Source organism: Aphelocoma coerulescens (assembly GCF_041296385.1).
Source record: "Aphelocoma coerulescens isolate FSJ_1873_10779 chromosome Z unlocalized genomic scaffold, UR_Acoe_1.0 ChrZ, whole genome shotgun sequence".
Classification (NCBI taxonomy): domain Eukaryota; kingdom Metazoa; phylum Chordata; class Aves; order Passeriformes; family Corvidae; genus Aphelocoma; species Aphelocoma coerulescens.
This window is the reverse complement of record NW_027184085.1, coordinates 39594652-39613684: the sequence shown is the minus strand read 5'-3', so window position 1 is coordinate 39613684 and position 19033 is coordinate 39594652. Positions and strand designations below refer to the sequence as shown.

The 19033-nt window shown below is 36.1% G+C and overlaps 1 protein-coding gene across 5 annotated transcripts in view; it reads left to right on the top strand.

Annotated features, from left to right (window-relative positions):
* CDC14B (cell division cycle 14B) overlaps positions 1-19033 on the top strand; it is a 52931-nt gene that overhangs the window by 14650 nt on the left and 19248 nt on the right. For 3 of the 5 annotated variants that reach the window (XM_069001151.1, XM_069001150.1, XM_069001147.1), the window contains exons 5-12: positions 7130-7206; positions 8706-8772; positions 10216-10278; positions 11148-11235; positions 11564-11794; positions 13537-13675; positions 13807-13960; positions 14724-14824. In XM_069001151.1, the coding sequence (XP_068857252.1) occupies positions 7130-7206; positions 8706-8772; positions 10216-10278; positions 11148-11235; positions 11564-11794; positions 13537-13675; positions 13807-13960; positions 14724-14824 (920 nt within the window). Of the gene's footprint in view, positions 1-7129; positions 7207-8705; positions 8773-10215; positions 10279-11147; positions 11236-11563; positions 11795-13536; positions 13676-13806; positions 13961-14723; positions 14825-17273; positions 17420-19033 lie in introns of all 5 variants that reach the window. The other 2 variants (XM_069001148.1, XM_069001149.1) reach the window with 1 other exon arrangement.

Sequence of the window (19033 nt, the reverse complement as noted above, 5' to 3'; positions counted from 1 at the left end):
CTGCTGCTTCCTTCCAGGTGTACTTTGATGTGACAGCACAGCCTAACTCAAGCTCTTCAGTATACATGGCCTTAAGAGTGAAGAACTAAGTTTACAAATACACTGTTGTATATGCAGTTTTAGAATAAAATATTAATTTTTTAGAGTAACTCTCAACTATTTAGACCTTAATCCCTTTATTGTTCATCTTTCATCTATTTTAATTCGCTATTTTGTTTCTATATTTTTACAGACATAATGGGAATAATATTCTTCTATGTAGATTAGCGAAAATTTGGCACATTCAGCCACACAAAGGGTAGCCAGAATTCAGTGTGTTGGGGTTGAATGTTTACACTTTTTTTTGGGTGGAGGGGGAAAAGGGAAAGAAGGGAGGGGGGGGAAGCTTTTGTTCTTCACCTTTTAAAGAAAAATCTTTTCCTTGAAAGCTATCTGCACTGTTCAGGCCTTACCACACTACCAAACCAGCAGTGATCTTCTGAGTTGATATCTACAGTGGCTTCTCTTGATTTTCACCAGGACTTGGCTGTGGGTGAGGAAAGTCTGCTTCTTCCATCATTGCTCCTTCTATATTACGAAAGAAAATGTACCCTCTGTGCCCTGTCCACCCAGTTCCCAAGCTCCCCCCTCTCCCCTTGGCTACATTAACTTAGTAACAGTGTTTTTTTTCTCAGGCCTGGCACTAATTATGTACTTGGAGGGTGACCCTCCCAGGGCACCACCCCATGAACTGCTGTAATTCAGGTCACCTTCTCCAGGACTCATCTCTGTACTTTGTCTATTTTCTCATCTTCTTTCTTCAGGGTAAGCAGCGTTTCCTTCATCCATTCTAATCCATAGTATTGGTTTTTTGCCTTTTCAATATGTTAGTGTCCTTCCTAGTTGTGGGCCTAACTCTGGGTAGAAGCTGGAGGTTGGAGAATCAATTGGCACCCACTGGTGTGATGTTGAACTGCTCTGTTCTTACTGTGACACTTGCAGAATTATCTCTGGCTAAGCCTGAGATAAACCAGTCTAGTGATCCAGGCTGGGTGATGGTGAATGGGTAACTGTGGCAGTGCTCAAATTTAGAGTGGGTAAACCATGTTTACCCTCAGCTGTGTTTTGGTGAGAGGTGCTTGACAAGCAAGTGGCAAAGACAAGATGGACAAAGTAGTGACCTTTCATTTAAGCAAAAGTTGCCTGGAATCTTGTCTGTCTCTGAGTTTGTGTCCTTTAAAAAGCTACCTTCTCTGAAATGTATTTGGGAAATTGTGATTAGTCTTCGCAGTGGCAGCCTTTCCTGCTGTTTGTACTAGGTTCTATTCCAGGATGTTCCTAGAAAACTGCTTGTCTCCATAGGACAAGAAGGGTTGTTCTTTTGGAGGTCCTCTATAGTCTTAGGTTGCTTTCTTACCTGTCATGAAGTAGTAATGTGCCCAGCCCAGTCAGTTCAGGGGTTTTATACTTTCTCTCTGTTGTTTAAAAGGTAATTGGAATTTTCTTGGTTTTGTTTATGATGAACAAAGAGAGTTGCCAGAGACAGGCAGTTATTCATTCTCTGTCACTTTTATCTACTTCATGACTATGTTTCTGCTAATGAAGAAACTGTTGGCCACATGCATTTCTTCACTACAACACAAATCCATACAGGAAGCTTTTTATTCTAATAAATTTCTATTTTAATTTTTCATCATCTAACATTTTTTCCTTAGGAATATTGCTAGAAATTTAATCTACTAACTGACTAGTATATCCAATGGAGGTTTTCATGAAATAACATATTGAATACTTTAAAGTTGTAACGACTGCATGAGCTTGTGTTTGAGTCTGGTCACATGCAGCAGTTACTTGCATTTGTTCAGAATGGGTGGATTTAATTATTTGCTGTTTACAGCAGTCCAGGCTGTCTTTGGTGATTGACATTTCTGGAACATAGTTGTATCACATAAAAGTTGCTTGTAAGCAGTTTAAAATTAATTATCTTGTTATTTTCTGGATTTTAAGTCAGCATGGTTGGTAAAATGTATGATTTAGGTAGCAGCTTTAAGCAGATTTTTCAGTTGAGGGTGAACAGGTGGATAAACATGGTTATATTGAGCACATCATAGATATGTGCAGGTATGTGTAGATTCATATCATAGGTATGAATTTAAAGTGCTGTTTACAGACTTGAGTTGGTATAGTTTCTAACAGTAAAGTTTACTTCAATGGCCTATTTAATTTTCCTGAAAGAGCAACAAGTTATGTGATAGATTATTCTTACTAAACACTTTTTGTCTTGTATGCAACATCATTATTTAACTTGGCAATGCCATGTATTGAAAGTTAAGATGCCTTTTTTAACCAGAGGCTCATTTCCCTTTCTACCAGGAATACTTTGCATCCTATTGTGAATACTGTTCCAATGATTACAACTCTGGTCTAGGAAATGGTTGCTTGAAAAATAAGGCTGAATTGAAAACACTAATGAATCAGATGAAAACATGGCTTGCTAAAATCTCTCATTCTCTGGTTGATTTTAAATGTTCACAAATAAAGAATCCTTGCCTAATCCTGCAAACCGTTGTATTTCATTGAGTGACCTTTAAAGCAGCTGTTTGACTGCACAGCAATGTTGGCAGGAGGAGTGCTTGAGTGCATCTTTCCCAGTGTTCAATACTTGGATGGTTCTTGACCATTCACAGAGGTGCCTGTAGTTCCTTAATTAGAAAAAGATGTCCTAAAGGAAAAAGATGATTGGAGCAATGTTAGTGTATCAACTGCTAATAGCAAATTCCTGGCTATATTTTGAAGTTCAGTAGGATATTTTTTTGTATGCATAAAAAAAGCAAATTTCTAAATTGTCTGTATACAAATGATTGCAGATTGTGATAAAATGATATATTTGACTTGAAAGATATCAATTCCTTATAGTAACAATTTTCCTGAAATGTACGTAAGTAGAAGATATCTAAAAGATTTTAAGAGTTTTTGTTTGTATTTGTGTGTATAGATATGTATTTATACTTGTATCTGCACTTGCATATGAGTGTAGGAAAATTCTAAAAGCTGAACGTGTGGATGCATAGTGCATTGAGTAAGTTTTTTTGAAAGAAGGCCTTCTTTTTTTTTCTTTTTTTTTTTTCAAATATTTCCCTGATCTGCAGGAAAGGAGCCCCTTGGGAAATCATTTTAAAATTCTAATAGTCATTTCTTAATTTGTATATACAAAAATGGATAAAAATTGCCCCCGAGAATGCCTGCTTCTGCTAAATAAGAGCTAATATCATTGCTTGAAATTTATTTTAATATTTTTATATTTTTAATAGTCACTTTTGTTTGTTGTTTTACTGGCATTAACCTAAGAAAACAACTTTATTTGTGAAAGTTTTCATTATCTTAGAAAGCACAGCAGAAACATAAATTGTAATCAGCATCTGGACAAATTAGTTTCAGCTGTTGTATATTTTGATTTCTGGAGTGTGTCTTCTCTCATTTCCTCTCCTTGCCCCAGTACATACCTCACTAATTTACAAATATATCTTTGTTTCTCTATTCATCAGATCACCATTTCCATTCTCTTCTTTTCTGAAACTTCAGTTCTGCTTTCTGCATTAGAAAGTCCTTCTCTCTTTCAACACTTCTGTCTGCTACAGGTCTTTGATCACTGCTACTTTCTCTTTCCCATTTATTTGCTTTCTTAAGTCCTTTGTTCATCCCCATCATTCCAATGAAACTGTTCATCTTTAAGTCTTCACTGGCCTTCTCCAGGTCAGAAACAATATTGTATGTAGTTTTATATAGATATAGATATAGATGTGTCAGAAATATTTTTTTAAGTGAATCTTTCCTTAAATGCTGACTACTGCATTTTGGTTCACTTCATGGAACTAAGTAGGAGCAATCTCAACAGGTAATGGGCATTCTGTCCACAGGACCAGACTAAACCCAGCTGTTAAGCTTAAAAGCTGCTGAAAGTATGTAATACAGATGTCAGATCTTCAATGCTGGCTCTCTGTCTACTGATGCAATTCTTTTGGTGCAGACCATTTCCTAATGCAGATGTGTGGCCTCTGCTGCCTTGACATCTGTTGCTTCTCTGAGCTTTGCTGCTTTGGTCTTACCTGTTTCCATACCTGGAATTTGGTTCACCCCAACCTAAAAGCAGGCCTCACCCATGTTCAGCCTTCATCCAGCCTTGCTTACATCTAGGATTTCTAGGTGGGTACTCCCTTAAGCTGTGACAGAAACTGGTCCTGTCTCCACTTTGACTATCACAGCTTCTTGTGTTGTGTTACTGCCAGGGTGCTTTCCTTGTGAAGTAGTTACCTGTTTATGGTCCTTCCCATTGTGTGTCAATGTCATTCTTCACCTTCAAAGCACTCTACACCATTGCACTCATCCAGCTATTCTCATAATAACCTAATTTTTTTGCAAACACTTTTCACTGAGTACACCATTTCATCAACAGCTGTCTCTTGCAATTGTTCACTTGTTGTGTCTTTTGTGTGTCAGTGTCACAGCTGAGTGTGTAGCAGGATCTCTGTTTCAGAGTAAGTTTCCTTCTTCAGTAAATATGCTTTATTTTGCTTCAGGTGTACAATACAAGTTGTATTTTTGATTTCCAAAATCAGATTGGTTCTTTAAAATGTCCTTGTACTTAACAAGTGTTCATATATAGCTGTGTTAAGAAAAGTCCATACACATATGTATGTGTGTTAAAAAGGTGTTTCTAGCAGTTTCACTGGTTATATAATTTCAGAAGTGGGATCTGTGCCTAAGAACTAACATGTTTCAGTATACTCCGACATTATTTAGACTTACTTTAATACAACACCTAGGAATGGAAAAAAATTGTCTCCTGCAGACTGTTAGACTTGTAAACAAATGTTTCTGCATTCAATCTTGTTTTCTTTAAGAAACTGGTAAAAGCTCAGCTGAGGTATGGGAGAAATCCTTGGCGTTTCTGAGCTACATGTGCTTACAAAATTAGCTAGTATTAGTTGCATTTCTGTTTGCCTGTGGTACTTAGTACTCTTTGTATACTACACAGCGTGATAGCACTTAAGTCTGGTTGGACAGTAGGAGGAATTTCTTCACAAGGAAGGGTAATGAATTGATTAAACATTGTAATGGGCTGCCCAGGGAGATGGTGGAGAAGGTGTTTGAGGAAGGACTGGATGTGGTACCCACTGCCATGGTCTAGTTGGCATGGTGGTGTTTGGTCAAAGGTTGGACTAGGATGATCTCAGAGATCCTTTCCAGCCTAATTGATTCTGTGATTCTGTAATCCCAAGTTTTTTCCAGGTGACTCATTTCTGGCTACAAACTCTGTCTAATTACCATCTGTTTGCTAATTCCATTTCACATCTTGGGTTTGTAAGTTTTTCAGGGACAGGGCTCTCTTCCTGATAAAAAAGAAGTGCTTGATTCATATGGTTGCTAGCAATACGTGTTCACTGTGCTGCAAGATGCAAATTAGGACTGTATCAAAGCACTCAATTTGAAATTTCATGGAAGATAACCTTTACATCCAAATCAGGCAGTGAATGCTTGCAGAATAGAAAATGAACTCTGCCATCTGAGGATAAGTTATTCAATGATACTCGGGGAGGCTTTTAAAGTATCTTTTCTGTTTTGGGTGTATACTTGCACATATAAATGCAGAAGTCACTTATCTCTCCCCAGTGAAAGCACACACACAAAACATGCAGTTTTCATTACTTAGCTATTTATCAAGAAAGATTTATTTTTTTGTTTCCTACTGCCAATTTCAAAGGAAGAATGCTCAGAAAATGCTTAACACACTAATTGAATCAGGAAAATCAAAGGGGTCACCTGTTGGCCATGTCTGTTTTCGCTGTCTGTTTAGGTTATATTTCAAGCTGGGTTTGTTTATTGGGTTTTTTTAGCAGCATCTGTTCTAACTCTTGGGTTTTTTCTAACTCTTGTGTGTGGAGGGAGGATGTTTATGGTATGTTAAACCATTTGTTCAAACTGGCTTTGCAGCAACATCAAAGAAATTTGAAAAGCAATGCCAACTTTTAAAAGAAAAAATGTCCAAAGCAACAGAAAGTAAATATGCCATGCCTTGATTTTTGGGGGATAATTAATTAATACATGAGGATTTTTACTTTCAAATAACTCTAAGGGAAAATGTTGTTAGCATAAAAGAAATAAATAATTTTACTGAACATTAGTGAAAAAACCCCAACTTTCTGTAGGGTGTTAAAGCAATTTCAAAGAAAAAGTATTAACTTGAAATTACTGAATATTGACCTGTTAATGACAGCTTGTTATTAACAGTTGTTACCTCCTGGCCATGCTGGGGATGGTGTTTGATGGTTTTTGAAGAAGAGATATGCAAAAAGAGGACTTTTAGGTATTCTTTAAGGAGACCTTAGTGTTAAAGGCTATCCAAGAGTGATCAGACATGTTGTGATGGAAGACCATATGGATATTTCTCGTAAGTTGGTCCTTTGTGAATTCTTTTCTGAGTGTTTTTGACAGTAGAAAGTTCAATTCATTCTGTTCGTAGGATTTTGCTTCTGAAGCTACAGATTTCTTTTAATATTTTTATTTTTTAATTTTTTGTTTTCTTTTAGTTTATGGCATCTGGATTTAGTTACTGGATATTGCCTCAGCAGTGCAAAGGAGGAAGTACAGAATTTGGATTAATATAAATGTTCTGATGTAGGAAGATCGAAACATACATAAATAACTGTCTTAGTCTTGTCTGCTGAGTGTACAGACAGTTTGTGTACCAGATGATTCATAGCTTTGCTGATATATCTGCGGGTTTTCATGTTTTGATTTACATCTTAAAAGCTTAATTAAAAAAAAAAAAACTACAAACTGGCAAAGCAGAAATGTAAGAATCCAGATGAACAGAAGCCTTTTCACTGTAGCCTGTAGCTGAACAACTTCTGCATGAATCTATAAAGTTATTTTTTAAATATGTATTTCTTTGGATTGACAGGATTTTTTATTGTTTATGTTAGTTTTATTGTTGCACACTTGCAAACATTTGTTCTTGGTGCCACTCTTTTCCAGCACTTTTGCGTTCTGTGATAATTAATTATGCCTTCTGTAATAAACAAGTGACTTGAAATTATTGAAACCTGTCTTAAAATAATCTTTTTCCTTTTCTGTCTTTCTCCAAAAATAGATAATATACCTGAGAGAATCCCCAGAAGATGTGTACAGGCTTATATTGTCAGGAAGTGTTTCCTATCTTCCTTTCAGGTAAATAACAGGTTGATAGAACTTTCTGTACCTTGATATTTTGAAGAAGGATGTAACATTTTTCAGTACTAATTTTTACTGTGTTGGTTTTTGATGGGGGGGGGGGTGTTGGTTTTGTTTTGGGGGTGTTTATTTGGGGTTTTTTTGGATGGGTTTTTTTTTGTGGGGTTTATTTTAGTTTTGGTTGGTTGGTTTTTGGTTTTGGTTGGTTGGTTGGGGTTTTTTTGTGCTGAAGTTTTGGAACACACTCCCTGCCTGAACTTTAGGTACTCAGTGAATCAGAGGTGTTACCAGCTGGTACTGAAGTGTACAAGCAGAAGGTGAAACAGCCACAGTGTTTTTTATCCACTCATTGAGCTTTTTGATCTACATTGCTTCTCACTTGGCAGAATGATTTTGTGCCAGTAGCTGATAGTTAAACATACCAAAATATCTGTCATTCACCACAAAGGGCTCGTAATACTTAATAGCATTATTTATACACAAGACAGCATCTGCAGATTGCTGCACACATTTGACAAGTGGAAAGTTGTCATCAGTGCATTCCAGGAACCTTCTGCATTGCCTGTGCCCTACTGTGCTATCCCTCCAACAGATACCAGACGTTGCAATTCCCTGTGAGGACCATGGCCGGAGAATGTGAGGCTGCTTTTGTCTGTCTGTAGAAGGCTTCATCCTTTTTTTTCTTTCTCATCAGGTGGTCTTACAGACACCAGCTGCTACAGTGTCACCTTTATGTGTCCTTTCTCTTACTTGAATAAGGTTCTATCTTTCTGTGCCCTGCTAATTTCTGCCCCTTTTCACACTGATTCATAAGGATGGAAAGGATAGAAAAAAATATTAGAGACAGCCCTCCAGGTTCTTCCAATGTTCTCCTTCCTCTCAGTTTTATAATATGAACATTTTTTTACTTACTGGAAACATTAGCAGTTCTCTGCTGATAAGGGCTGCATGGTCTCAAGGTATTCTGCCAAGGCATAATATTCTCTGATGTAGATTCTGTTTTATTTATTTACTTGACTGTAGTATTCCTCTAGAATGCTTACTCTGTGGTGCTTATGGAATTTGATAGTGGTCACCGACTAAGAACATGCAATTCCCGGATCAGCAGAATTAAAAAACTTGTAATTGAAAGAAGGGATTTTAATGAAATCAGTTTCTTCTCTTGTTTAAGCATAAACTATTTATGCATCTTAAGGAAAATATTTTATTATATTTACTCAAATGTTTATCCTAGCAGTCCATGTCAGAAATTGAACATTTCAGCTTTACCAAAACTGTAGTTGAAGTAATCTTACTGTTGTATCTGTTAACATAACTTATTTTATGTTTTGCTATTCTTGTAAGATTCAAGGTACAGGAAAGGAATTAATCATTTGACATAATTACTTCCGTATAATAATCATTATCTTAAAGTATCAGTTTTAGAGAAGTATCTTCAATTGCTTTCACTTGGATTAAAATGTAATAATTACTGTCTTGGTCATCATATCTTACAGGGATGCTTCCTTTGGTACTTGCAGTTTTCATCTGACATTACTGGACTGTTTTCATGCAATAAACAAGGTCAGTAAACTAGTATTTTTCATATTTCAAAAAGTTAGCTAATTGCCCATTGGAAAAAGAGGGCTTAGGAAGCTAGTATCCAATTAGAGCTGTGAAGAGGCAGATTTGCTGATTGTTGCCTGGTTTACTGTGCATTGTGCATTGTAACAAAAGTAGATATAGCATCCACTGAAATCAACTAATACCTTATACAATCAACTAGTTAAGATGTTAAAGACAGAGTTTTGCATTTTACTTATGTAATCTTTCAGGACAGTAATTCACCTCTAATCCTAAAAGTTGTGTGTTAGGTTTATTATATACCCCCTGGTGTTATGTATTAGGCTGAACATAGCCTTTGAAAGTGGTTTTGAATGGGCTTGCTATACACTTCAGGCATTTGCAGCACATGCTAATGATTTCAAGTTTTGCTTTAGTAATAGAAATACAAATTTCTGTCTACAGGGATAATGATAAACAAATGTTAGGAGGTAGGTGCTTCTTTTTTTAACAACAAATTACCATAATCTAGTTTTTATAGCAATATAGCGGTGAAGTAATGCAACATTGAAGGATAGGGAAATTAAAACACATTCTTTTTAGTCTGTATGAATAGTGAAATGGGGAATTCTGCAGCACTCTACTGTACTATGGTCTTTTGTATTATGGGTATCTCTACCAAATACTGATGTTTTTACTGGTTAAGTCAGCTTTTTGAAGATCTATCAGCTTTTTTGGGTGTTTTGAAATTGGCTACTTGTATTCCAAGACTGGTGCATTGCTATTCTTGCTGGTGAACGGCAAGGAAAGCTACAAAAGATTACATAGTAAATGTAATAGTAAAAATTTTACATAGTAAAAGAGACAATTAGAATGTAGTATTTTTAATATCTGTAGATATGGGACTTATCTGTGTTTGTGTTTCCTGTTCTAACAAGTGGGTAAGCTGTTAGTTACCCGAATGATTACATTTTTTATATAGTGTTAATTATTATGGTTGTGGCTCATTATGGGACATCATGGACTCACAGTAATATCTACTTAGGACTTTGTGACTGCACACAATTTGAAATCAATGAAGATAGTAACAAATAGCATTTATGCACAAAAAATATTTGCAGTTCTTGAATGCAGTCTTTAGAATCTACTCATAGCTTCAATAGATATTTTTTGCTGGTTCTTTTTATTTTGTGCACCTAGCAGTAATAAAAAGATCAAATGCTTCAATAATCTGGGATTTTCATAGTGATTCAGTGGAAACAAAAAAAGTCAATTTACTCATCTGACTTCACTTATATTGAAATTTACAAACCTGTTTTGAACCAAGACTGAGTTATCTGTATTTCTTAAATTGTGTGAAGAAAGAGGAGAGTGTGTATTAAGGGACTTTATGGAACCAAAAAGAATTATAAACTGTCCTCATTGAAGAGACATCTCTGTTAAGAGCTGTGTTCTGAATTTTAGGCTTTGCAGTATGGTTTCCTGGATTTTAGTACGTTTGATGTAAATGAATATGAGCATTATGAAGTAAGTGTTCAGTGTCAATCTTTTGGTTTGCTTGCTGTTACTAATGCTAAAACAATCGCTTATAATTTGTGCTGTTCTTCTGTAGTATTAAGTTCCACTTCTGTTTTGTCTCTTTAAGCTATGATAGTTAAATAAAGGTGCATGGTCAGAGAGAGAATACTAAGATTCAGATTAAGGCATAATTATGCTCAAACATGGGGGAAAGCAGAAACCAAAATGGAAAAAAATAAGGATTTCCATTATTATTTAAACCCTGGATATTCTTGAGCACTCTTGATGAACAACTAAAGGGCATACAAGCTCAAGTCTAACTGAATGCTAGAGAATGATCAAAGTATGTATTTGAGAACACACGGGAAAGATGTAATAACACTCTTTGAGGTAAAGAACAAAACAGGGCTGGGAAACTCCAAGCGCATAAAATTCACTTTGGGACATAGGAAATTATTGTGACAATGTTGGACTACAACTCTTGACTATATGCAGTCTCAGAAATGCAAAGCTGCCAGATATCTGTAAAGAGAAAATTAAATGTTCCTAGAACTTAAAAAGTCATTATGTAATTTGTGAACAGAGGTAAGACCAAGGCCATAATTTAGAAGCCTATAAAAAATTTAAAAATTGGAAGTTGCCTTTCATCTGAAGGGCATCAGTTGTGTTGTTCTAAAACTGATTTAGAAAGACAGAAACATGGAAAAAAGTGAGGTTGAGAGCATCTGTTGTCCTCATGATGAAAAAGAAAGCAGTCAACTAACACAACTTCCTTTGAAAAAATTGTACATCAATTCTATCTAGCGTGTATTTTGAAACAATAAGGAAAAACCTGAAAATACAGGGATAATGATAAACCAAGCATTTTCTCTTGACAGAGAGCAGAAAATGGAGATTTTAACTGGATAATACCAAACAAATTCATTGCCTTCAGTGGACCTCATTCAAGAAGTAAAATTGAAAATGGTATGCTTAAAAAAGGAGGTGGGGGACACAAGCCCACTGCTTTCTTAGTTAATTGTTATCAGTAAGAACAAGCTGTAAAAACTGTTCCTCAAACAGTGTGTTTTTTCCCTAGCTCTTTTCCTTTTATAAGAACACTGGCAGTAAAATTTTAATGCTTGGTTTAATTGTATCTGACCTAGGTGATTGTGTTAAAATTCCATTTTCAGTTATTCTATTTCTTTATGTTGTCTCTATTTTGAAAGTGTTTTCATATCTTGTTTTTTAGTCTTTTTTTGTTTCTGCAGTTTGAGCCTTACTCTTTTTTTTTTTATGTTCTGTTCTCAAATAGGCTATCCCCACCATGCTCCAGAAGCTTATTTCCCATACTTCAGGCAGCATAAGGTCACCACTATAATACGCCTCAACAAAAAACTGTATGATGCCAAACGATTTACAGATGCTGGATTTGAGCATTTTGATCTCTTCTTTGCTGATGGAAGCACACCTAGTGATACTATAGTTAAAAGATTTCTAAATATTTGTGAAAATGCTGAAGGTGTAATAGCCGTTCATTGCAAAGGTATGGTGTAAAAACCAATTTATATTACAAGTGATGTGTATAATTACAGTTCCTGAGGTATTTTGCAGTATAATTCTACAATATGGCCATTAACATCTCTGCCAAACTGCAACATTTCCATTCAAATTCTTTCTATGGTTCTGTTCAGCACTTCATATTCTAATTTTTTTAAGTTTCAGAAAAATCTTCCCAGCCATTCCCAAAATGGGACTGGGGAAAGCGAGATTTCCAATAGTAATAGCTCTTTCTGTTAGAAAGTGTTAGCACTTTCAGAGGATGCTTTGGGCAGGCGTTTGAAGTCCTGTCGAGTTCTCTCTGAAAATACATGTTTAAATATACCAAATAATTAACTTTTGAAAACAGTGCAGCATTTTGGGGAGATTCCTCAAAATATATGAGTCTTCTTCTACAACCACCAAAATCTTCATCCTTCAGAAATTCTTTATACTAGCTTGGGCATGCTCTGAACATCCATTCTTTCAGATTTAGATTGCAGAGATTTTAAGAGCATGCCCAAGGTAGCCAGTATAGTTACTCAGTTTTCTGTGGTTCTAGAGGCGGTATGTTTCCCTTCCCACACCATCTTTAATATTCTATCAGGCATTTCTTCTCTACATCTTTGCATCACTAGTGTACCTGGTAACTGTGATTGAAGGAGATAGGCCTTTTCTTAACCTGTTTGCTTTGGACCTGGAAAGACTGCATTTTTGTTCCTGGATCTGCCATCCATTTGCTGCATTTAACAGAATTATACTGGAAAGTGAAAGGATTGTTAAAACCAGCATCTTGACTGTGGGGAAACAAGTGCATACTCTTATTCTTCACTGAGGTGATAAATTCAGGCATATCACTTCATTGGTTATGCCAGAATATTGAGTATCAGTTGATAACAAGTGCTTTGTTTTCACTCAAATTAAGTTGTTCTTTGACAGATGTCATACTAATGGTGTCTAGCCTGCTCTTACTCTTGAGGAAGTGTAGAATGCTGCAGCCTGTTCTTAAAGCTGGGCAAGTCATGGAAAGTCCTGTGTGGTTGTCTTGGCTGTTGTTTTATACAGAAGACTTTACACTGATGTTGATCAGTCAGTTGTTAAGTGAGGGAAGGTGGTGTGTGATTTGCATTCACAGCAAGTGATTGAGGAGAGAAGCCACTTAGCTGGAGCTGTCCTTCGCTTCTCATGTTTCCCCAGGAAAATAGAACTGTTTTGAGGGCCATTGTAAATAAGGTTTCTCATGCTGGAGTACTTTCTGCCTGTGCTAGCTAGTGCCCAGACTTGCTTATTGCAAAATTTGTCTTTTTATTGGGAATTAAAGAGATTCATTAGAGGAGAGGCTGGAAGAACAGCTGGTTTCAGTGCAGTGTATGATTAGTTTGCAAGAAGGTGCTGTGACAATTCTGAAAAAGGTCACGTGTTTTATTCCATGCATAAAAACATTCTCATACCTTCATGCATATTCATAGATAGATAGGTAAATAAAGATGAGCTAAACTTACAAATATTTGTAAAGTTGCTGGCTTTGGAAGGTTACCTCACTCAAAAAAAACATGATGAGTGTGTTAGTAACCTTGTATGTTAAAAAAAAGATTGAAAGGTAAGTTTCCCCTACCAAATTTGGTAAGTACAGGTTTGTTTTGATAAATTAGGCAGGTAACTACTTGTCCAAGTAGCAGTGTCTGTAGTTACAGCAGATTCCAGATGAAGACGGATGTATAAAAGAAGCCATTCTTTTATCTTACACAGCTGGTCTTGGACGAACCGGCACACTTATTGCCTGTTACATCATGAAGCATTATCGGATGACAGCTGCTGAAACTATTGCCTGGATCAGAATAAATAGACCTGGGTCTGTGATTGGACCACAACAGCATTTCCTGATGGAGTAAGTAGCTTGAGTGTAAATTATTGCCAAAAATAAATCTAGATGTCTTTTTCTTCTTCTTCTATTGTACACTTAACAATCTTCAGTGTTAATTTGTTGTGTTTTGGGCCTTTTTTTCCATGTTATGATAGCAAACAGGCAGAACTTTGGACAGAAGGGGATATTTTCCGTGCAAAGTTGAAACGAAACCATAAAATTGCTGTAACAAGAATTCTGTCAGGAGTAGATGATATTTCAATTAATAACACAAGAAACAGGAGAACCATCCAAAAGGACATTGAACTGGTAACCATCCAAATATTGTGCTCTTGTAAAAGTTGGAACTGTTGAAAATCTCTCAGGTTCTGAACAAACCTGTGGGTACACTAAAACTTTGTTAATCAGATTTTTTTTTCTGTTCACCCTTTTTGTATAAAGGGATATGGGGGAAAAAGTATGGACAGCAATTATGAAAAATGGAGTTCAGAACACAGGTGAAGTAGGAGCATCATCATGCTGTAGTCTTTTGTAATTAGGTCAATAATAGAAAAAGTACTCACAATCTGCAATCAAAAACACTGGTTTCATTTTGGATTGTCTGTTGCTTCACTGTGTGTATTTAAAGGGAAGGGATAAAAGGGTTTGTTGGGTTTTTTTAACCTCGTTTTAGTTTCTAAGTAATTGCAGCTTCTGTAATACCTTTTGATGGTGCTTTTTGAAAAAGACGGTACTGCTGTTTTAAAAAGGCAAGTGAAGGAGGGAAATCCTGTATTTAGTGAAGATTGTACTGTACTTAAGCAAAGATTTGATAAAGTATTGTTTCCAGTGTTTTAAAAGTAGACAATACTCTGATGCATGTAATTCATGACACCACTTAATGGTTTACAGCTTCAAAAGCAGCAAACAGGAAACTGGAAGGAACAGAACTGTATTTATGCAAATGAATTTCCTTTGACCTTATCCTGTTGAGATAATTCTAATTTTAAACTTTAAAATAAGGCTAATTCTTAAATATCAAAGTGTCTTTATTTTAATCTTGATTTATCCTTTCCCCCCTCCACTTATCCAGTACAGTGATGATGATGAAACAAACTGTCTAACACAAGGGGATAAGCTTCGTGCTCTGAAAAGCAAAAGGCAAGCAAAAGCTCCAGCTGCATCACCACTAGCGTAAGTCAGTTTCTGAATATATAAAATGCCAGAAACACTTTTATCCTCTTCATGAATACTTCCCATTGCCCCCAGAGGTTTGTTACCAATGCTGCTTTTACTCCCTTAAAACAAACATGAGATTCACTGTTTCTCTGAAGACTTGGTGAGTGCTGAGGAGGCAGGGGAACTTCATTAAAGAACTGCATGACTGAATTTCTGGTTTTCTGTATAGTTTTTAATGCTGGTATTCTGCACTTTACAAGCTCCTGTAGTACTTCTGAATCCTTTACTTTCGGTTTAATCACAAACATTCTCTTGTCTTTCCTATGGTAGTATAAAAATGAAGGACTATGGCTGTATGGTTTTGTTTGATTGGATCAAGTAAGATAGATGCTGGTGTTTGAAGTAAAGTCAGCTACCTAAAAAGAGTTGAAAGAAGGATTTTTAGCTTCCTTTCATTTTCTCTTCCTTGGAAAAGAACTTTCCCTATATCCTGTGGGCTTTGTGATTATGTCTGGTGGATCTGGAAGGCAGACTAGTAACAGTTTCAGTAAACAAATTCAAAGAAGTGCACTTCTATCAGGAAAACTGGTAATCTTTATTTTAGACAAGTCCTGAAACACCACCTGTAAAAGCAAGTTTGCATCTGTTGTAGCTTGTACCAGCTGTAGGTACAAAAAATTTCTGTCTGCCCTTAAGTAAACTGCAAGACAATGCAACACTTGCAAAACATAGCTGGATCTCATTGGATTGCTAGGAAAGAAATGGTGACCCCTAGCTGTCAGATTTTTGCAAATGACACATCACCGAAGTCACAGACCACAGTCAGCTTGACTTTTGTTGTGTTGTTGTTCTGTAGGAGATGATGGTGCTACCTGCTGGCATTTTTATTTTCTTCTTCTTCTTTTTTAAGATCACTGCTGTCATCAGACTTTTAGAAAAAGTGAGAAGTATGTAGCAAAAATATGGTGAAGGTAAAGGAATATGACTTTGGAAACCTTCACACATTGCTATGTATGATTTCTGCTTTTGTTTTAAAATTCTTTCTTTTGTTCATGCTTATCATTTACACGGGCAGCCATGTAAGATACAACACATTTGGAACAAAGCCTGTGCCCAGCTGACATTTAAAAAATGCCAAAATGCATCACCTCAGTTACCTCAAATAGCACAGTAAAAAAAAAAACTACCTTGCAGATTAAGGCACAGAAGTGTCTTAGTGGTCAAGTACTTAATTGCCACACACTTACTGTATATTCCATGCGATGATTGTAGACTGTGATAACCTATTCAGAGCCATTGTGTTAGTATCTTCTTAACAGAAGACCTATCTACTGTTAAAATATTATTCCACTCATGAAATGTTCTGCACCATGTCTGCTCTAGTTAAAACTATTTAGCTGGTACTTGTGTAGAATTAAAATAATTTACCTGGAGCTTATAGTTGATTTTTACATTGTGCATTGTGGCTCAAGGAGTTTCAATTTACCTCTTTCTGTTCCCCTGAGTTATTTTTATGGTTTGCAACTTGTACTGAAATAATATGGTGAAAAATGAATGTGTAAATTCATACATTCTTTGTGTTACTGCTGTTTTATTGCAAGAAATATTTGGCTGCCTTACATGAGTCAGAAGTTTTTTCTGCTACAAGAGGTGTTACTCTCTTTCCTTTTTAGTTGTCTGTTAAAATAATTAGTCTTGCAGTAAAATTGATTACTTTCATCTAAGCAAAAAACCAGAAGCTTCTAAATCTTATAAGTAGTTTTATTTCAGAGGAAAAAGGAAGTGGGGGGGAGCAAAGTAAGAGCACCAGAAGCTTGGACAGTTACAGTCTTTGAAAACTGAGGCATTATTTACTTTTAAGTCGCAAGGGATTTGTATAGAGTGTTTATTGAAGTTGGCTGTATGAATTCTTTATGCTTTCATGACTGGATATTTTACATATGTTCTAATAAGCAATATTCTGCACCTGTAGCAAAGGATTATGAATTGGCTTTTGCTTCTTACACTGGAAGATAATACACCCCATCATCTGGTTGTTTACATAAGTTGTTTGTTTCTGCAAACTTACCTGTCTCTGATCTAATGTTTTAGTATCAAAATGTATGATTGTGAAGTAGGATGTGTGAATACAGGCTGATCCAACTGCGTAAGAGATGGCAGCAAGTGGTCAGAGATGTATTGCTCCTGCATGCACTTATTTCCAAAAGTGATATAGACTTTCTTTGAAATAGGTGACTTTGGTGAGGATTTCAGAAAATTTGCTTTGATTTCCACCAGCACATAGGTACTACATTTGGCAATTTATGGCTGCATGGATTGTTAGTCATAGAAAGTAAGAAATGCATGGCAAAGGTTATAGAGCAGTATCCTTTTGAAGAACTTGAAACAAGCTTAAAATACACCAATAGCTTTTGCTTTTGATTTTTTTTTTTTCATCTCTACCTCCCCCTCCAATCCCTTTTAGATGGCTCCTAGCTATGCTGGTGTCTACACTGTGTAGCATTGTCATCTGGTGGATTGTATGTGGCTCCCTTCTGCCGAGCCTGCTATTCTGTCTAGATGGTTTAAGAACATAGTAACCATCAGGACCCCCTGAGAGAGAGCCACTGTGTAAGTGTCCCATTCCATTTCTCTATAATATCTCACACCTTTCTGTCTAGTATGTCTCATAAATGCATGTTTTCATGTCATGTTTCTTACTGGCTTTGTTGCAAGGGTAAATTTCACTGCTCTGGCTTTGTTATTTTTTGTGTATAATATTTGGAATAATTGATTTTTATGGCTGGCATGCAATATACAAATGCAAAGAGCTCTTAGAATAACTTTTAGTTTTGAAGCTTTTCTTCTCTGCAGATAAGCAAAAGTACGTAAGCAAAATTATCTGTAAGAAGGAAAAAGTACTGCTTTAAAATATGATCCTATCCTTTGCATATTGCAGATGCAGATGTTAGCTTCAGTTTTACTTTGAAGTTCATGAACTTGCAAAGTAGGCTAGTTTCCCAACACATGTTTTTATTCCCATGAAATGCCAAGAACTGGAATTTGTTAGAAATGTCAGTAGATCTTTGTTTCTGTGAAGAGATCAAACATTATATGCCATGGCATAAAACAGGACTTCTTTTTACCTTTTTAATATAGCAGAAGATGGGACAGGTTGCAGTGTTAGGTCAAGGATCACTTGTTTACCCAGACAATCTGGTTTCATCTTCTTTTGTTCACAATTATGTTTTATAGAGTTTTAGGAGACTACTTACATTCATTCATTCTGACAACTTGGATTCAGCAGCTGAGAAAACATTAATAGCATATCAGTTCCTTGAGTACAGTTTCCACACTTTCTTCACTCTGCTTTCATCAGAATAGCTACAGTGATTTCTGTGCCTTGCTTCTACTTAAAAGGTGCAGTCTTTTCATCAAATCACAACTTACATCTTTTGGTCAAACAAAAATTTCAACAGCACACAGATCTGTCAGGAAATCCAAATGAACTTTTTGCTTCTGAGTCTCCCTGGAGCTCCTCTGTCATCACCACCCTCCAAGTAGAATGGTTACTTGGGGTGAAACCTTGGTGCTCTCAAGGAGAAGAAATGGTCAGAAAGTCTTTTACACCAGAGTACTGAGTAAGAATCGGCATTCTCTCCTGACAGACATGAAGGTTGAGATTTTCTGTCATCTGTACTTTTGACCTTACAACTTTTTGTCTGCACTTCTTGAAAAGCATGAAACTCTCTCTAACATAAGTGACCGAATAACTATAGAATGAGAACTGGGGGACTTTGGACAGCTTAGTTATTCAGTTAGCCTTTGCTGAGGTCATCTTAATATGTTCTTTTTGGGAAAAAATTATAAAGAAATAAAGATCACTTCAACTTAATTCTTTTCTCCTAACTTTTTCAAATAACATACTTGAGAGGCATTATTCCAAATAATGTGAGAGGCATATTTTCAAAGTTTTACACTGAATGTAGGACTATTTCTGTTCTCAGTGGTCTCTAGAAGTCAGACCTCAGATTTCTGGAGACATACTAAAAAGCTAAACTTAAAACACAGGTTAAAGAGATTAAACAATCGGTGCTTTGTTTTGCTGTACTGTAAGATCAATTTCAGTCAACTATCATCCTTTCTTTCTCTTAGTGTTTCTGTGTTCTGTATAAAAACTAAAAACACTTTTTCCTTGCTAGAGGAAAAAAGACTGTTTGATGTTGGTAGATGTGATGCAAGCAA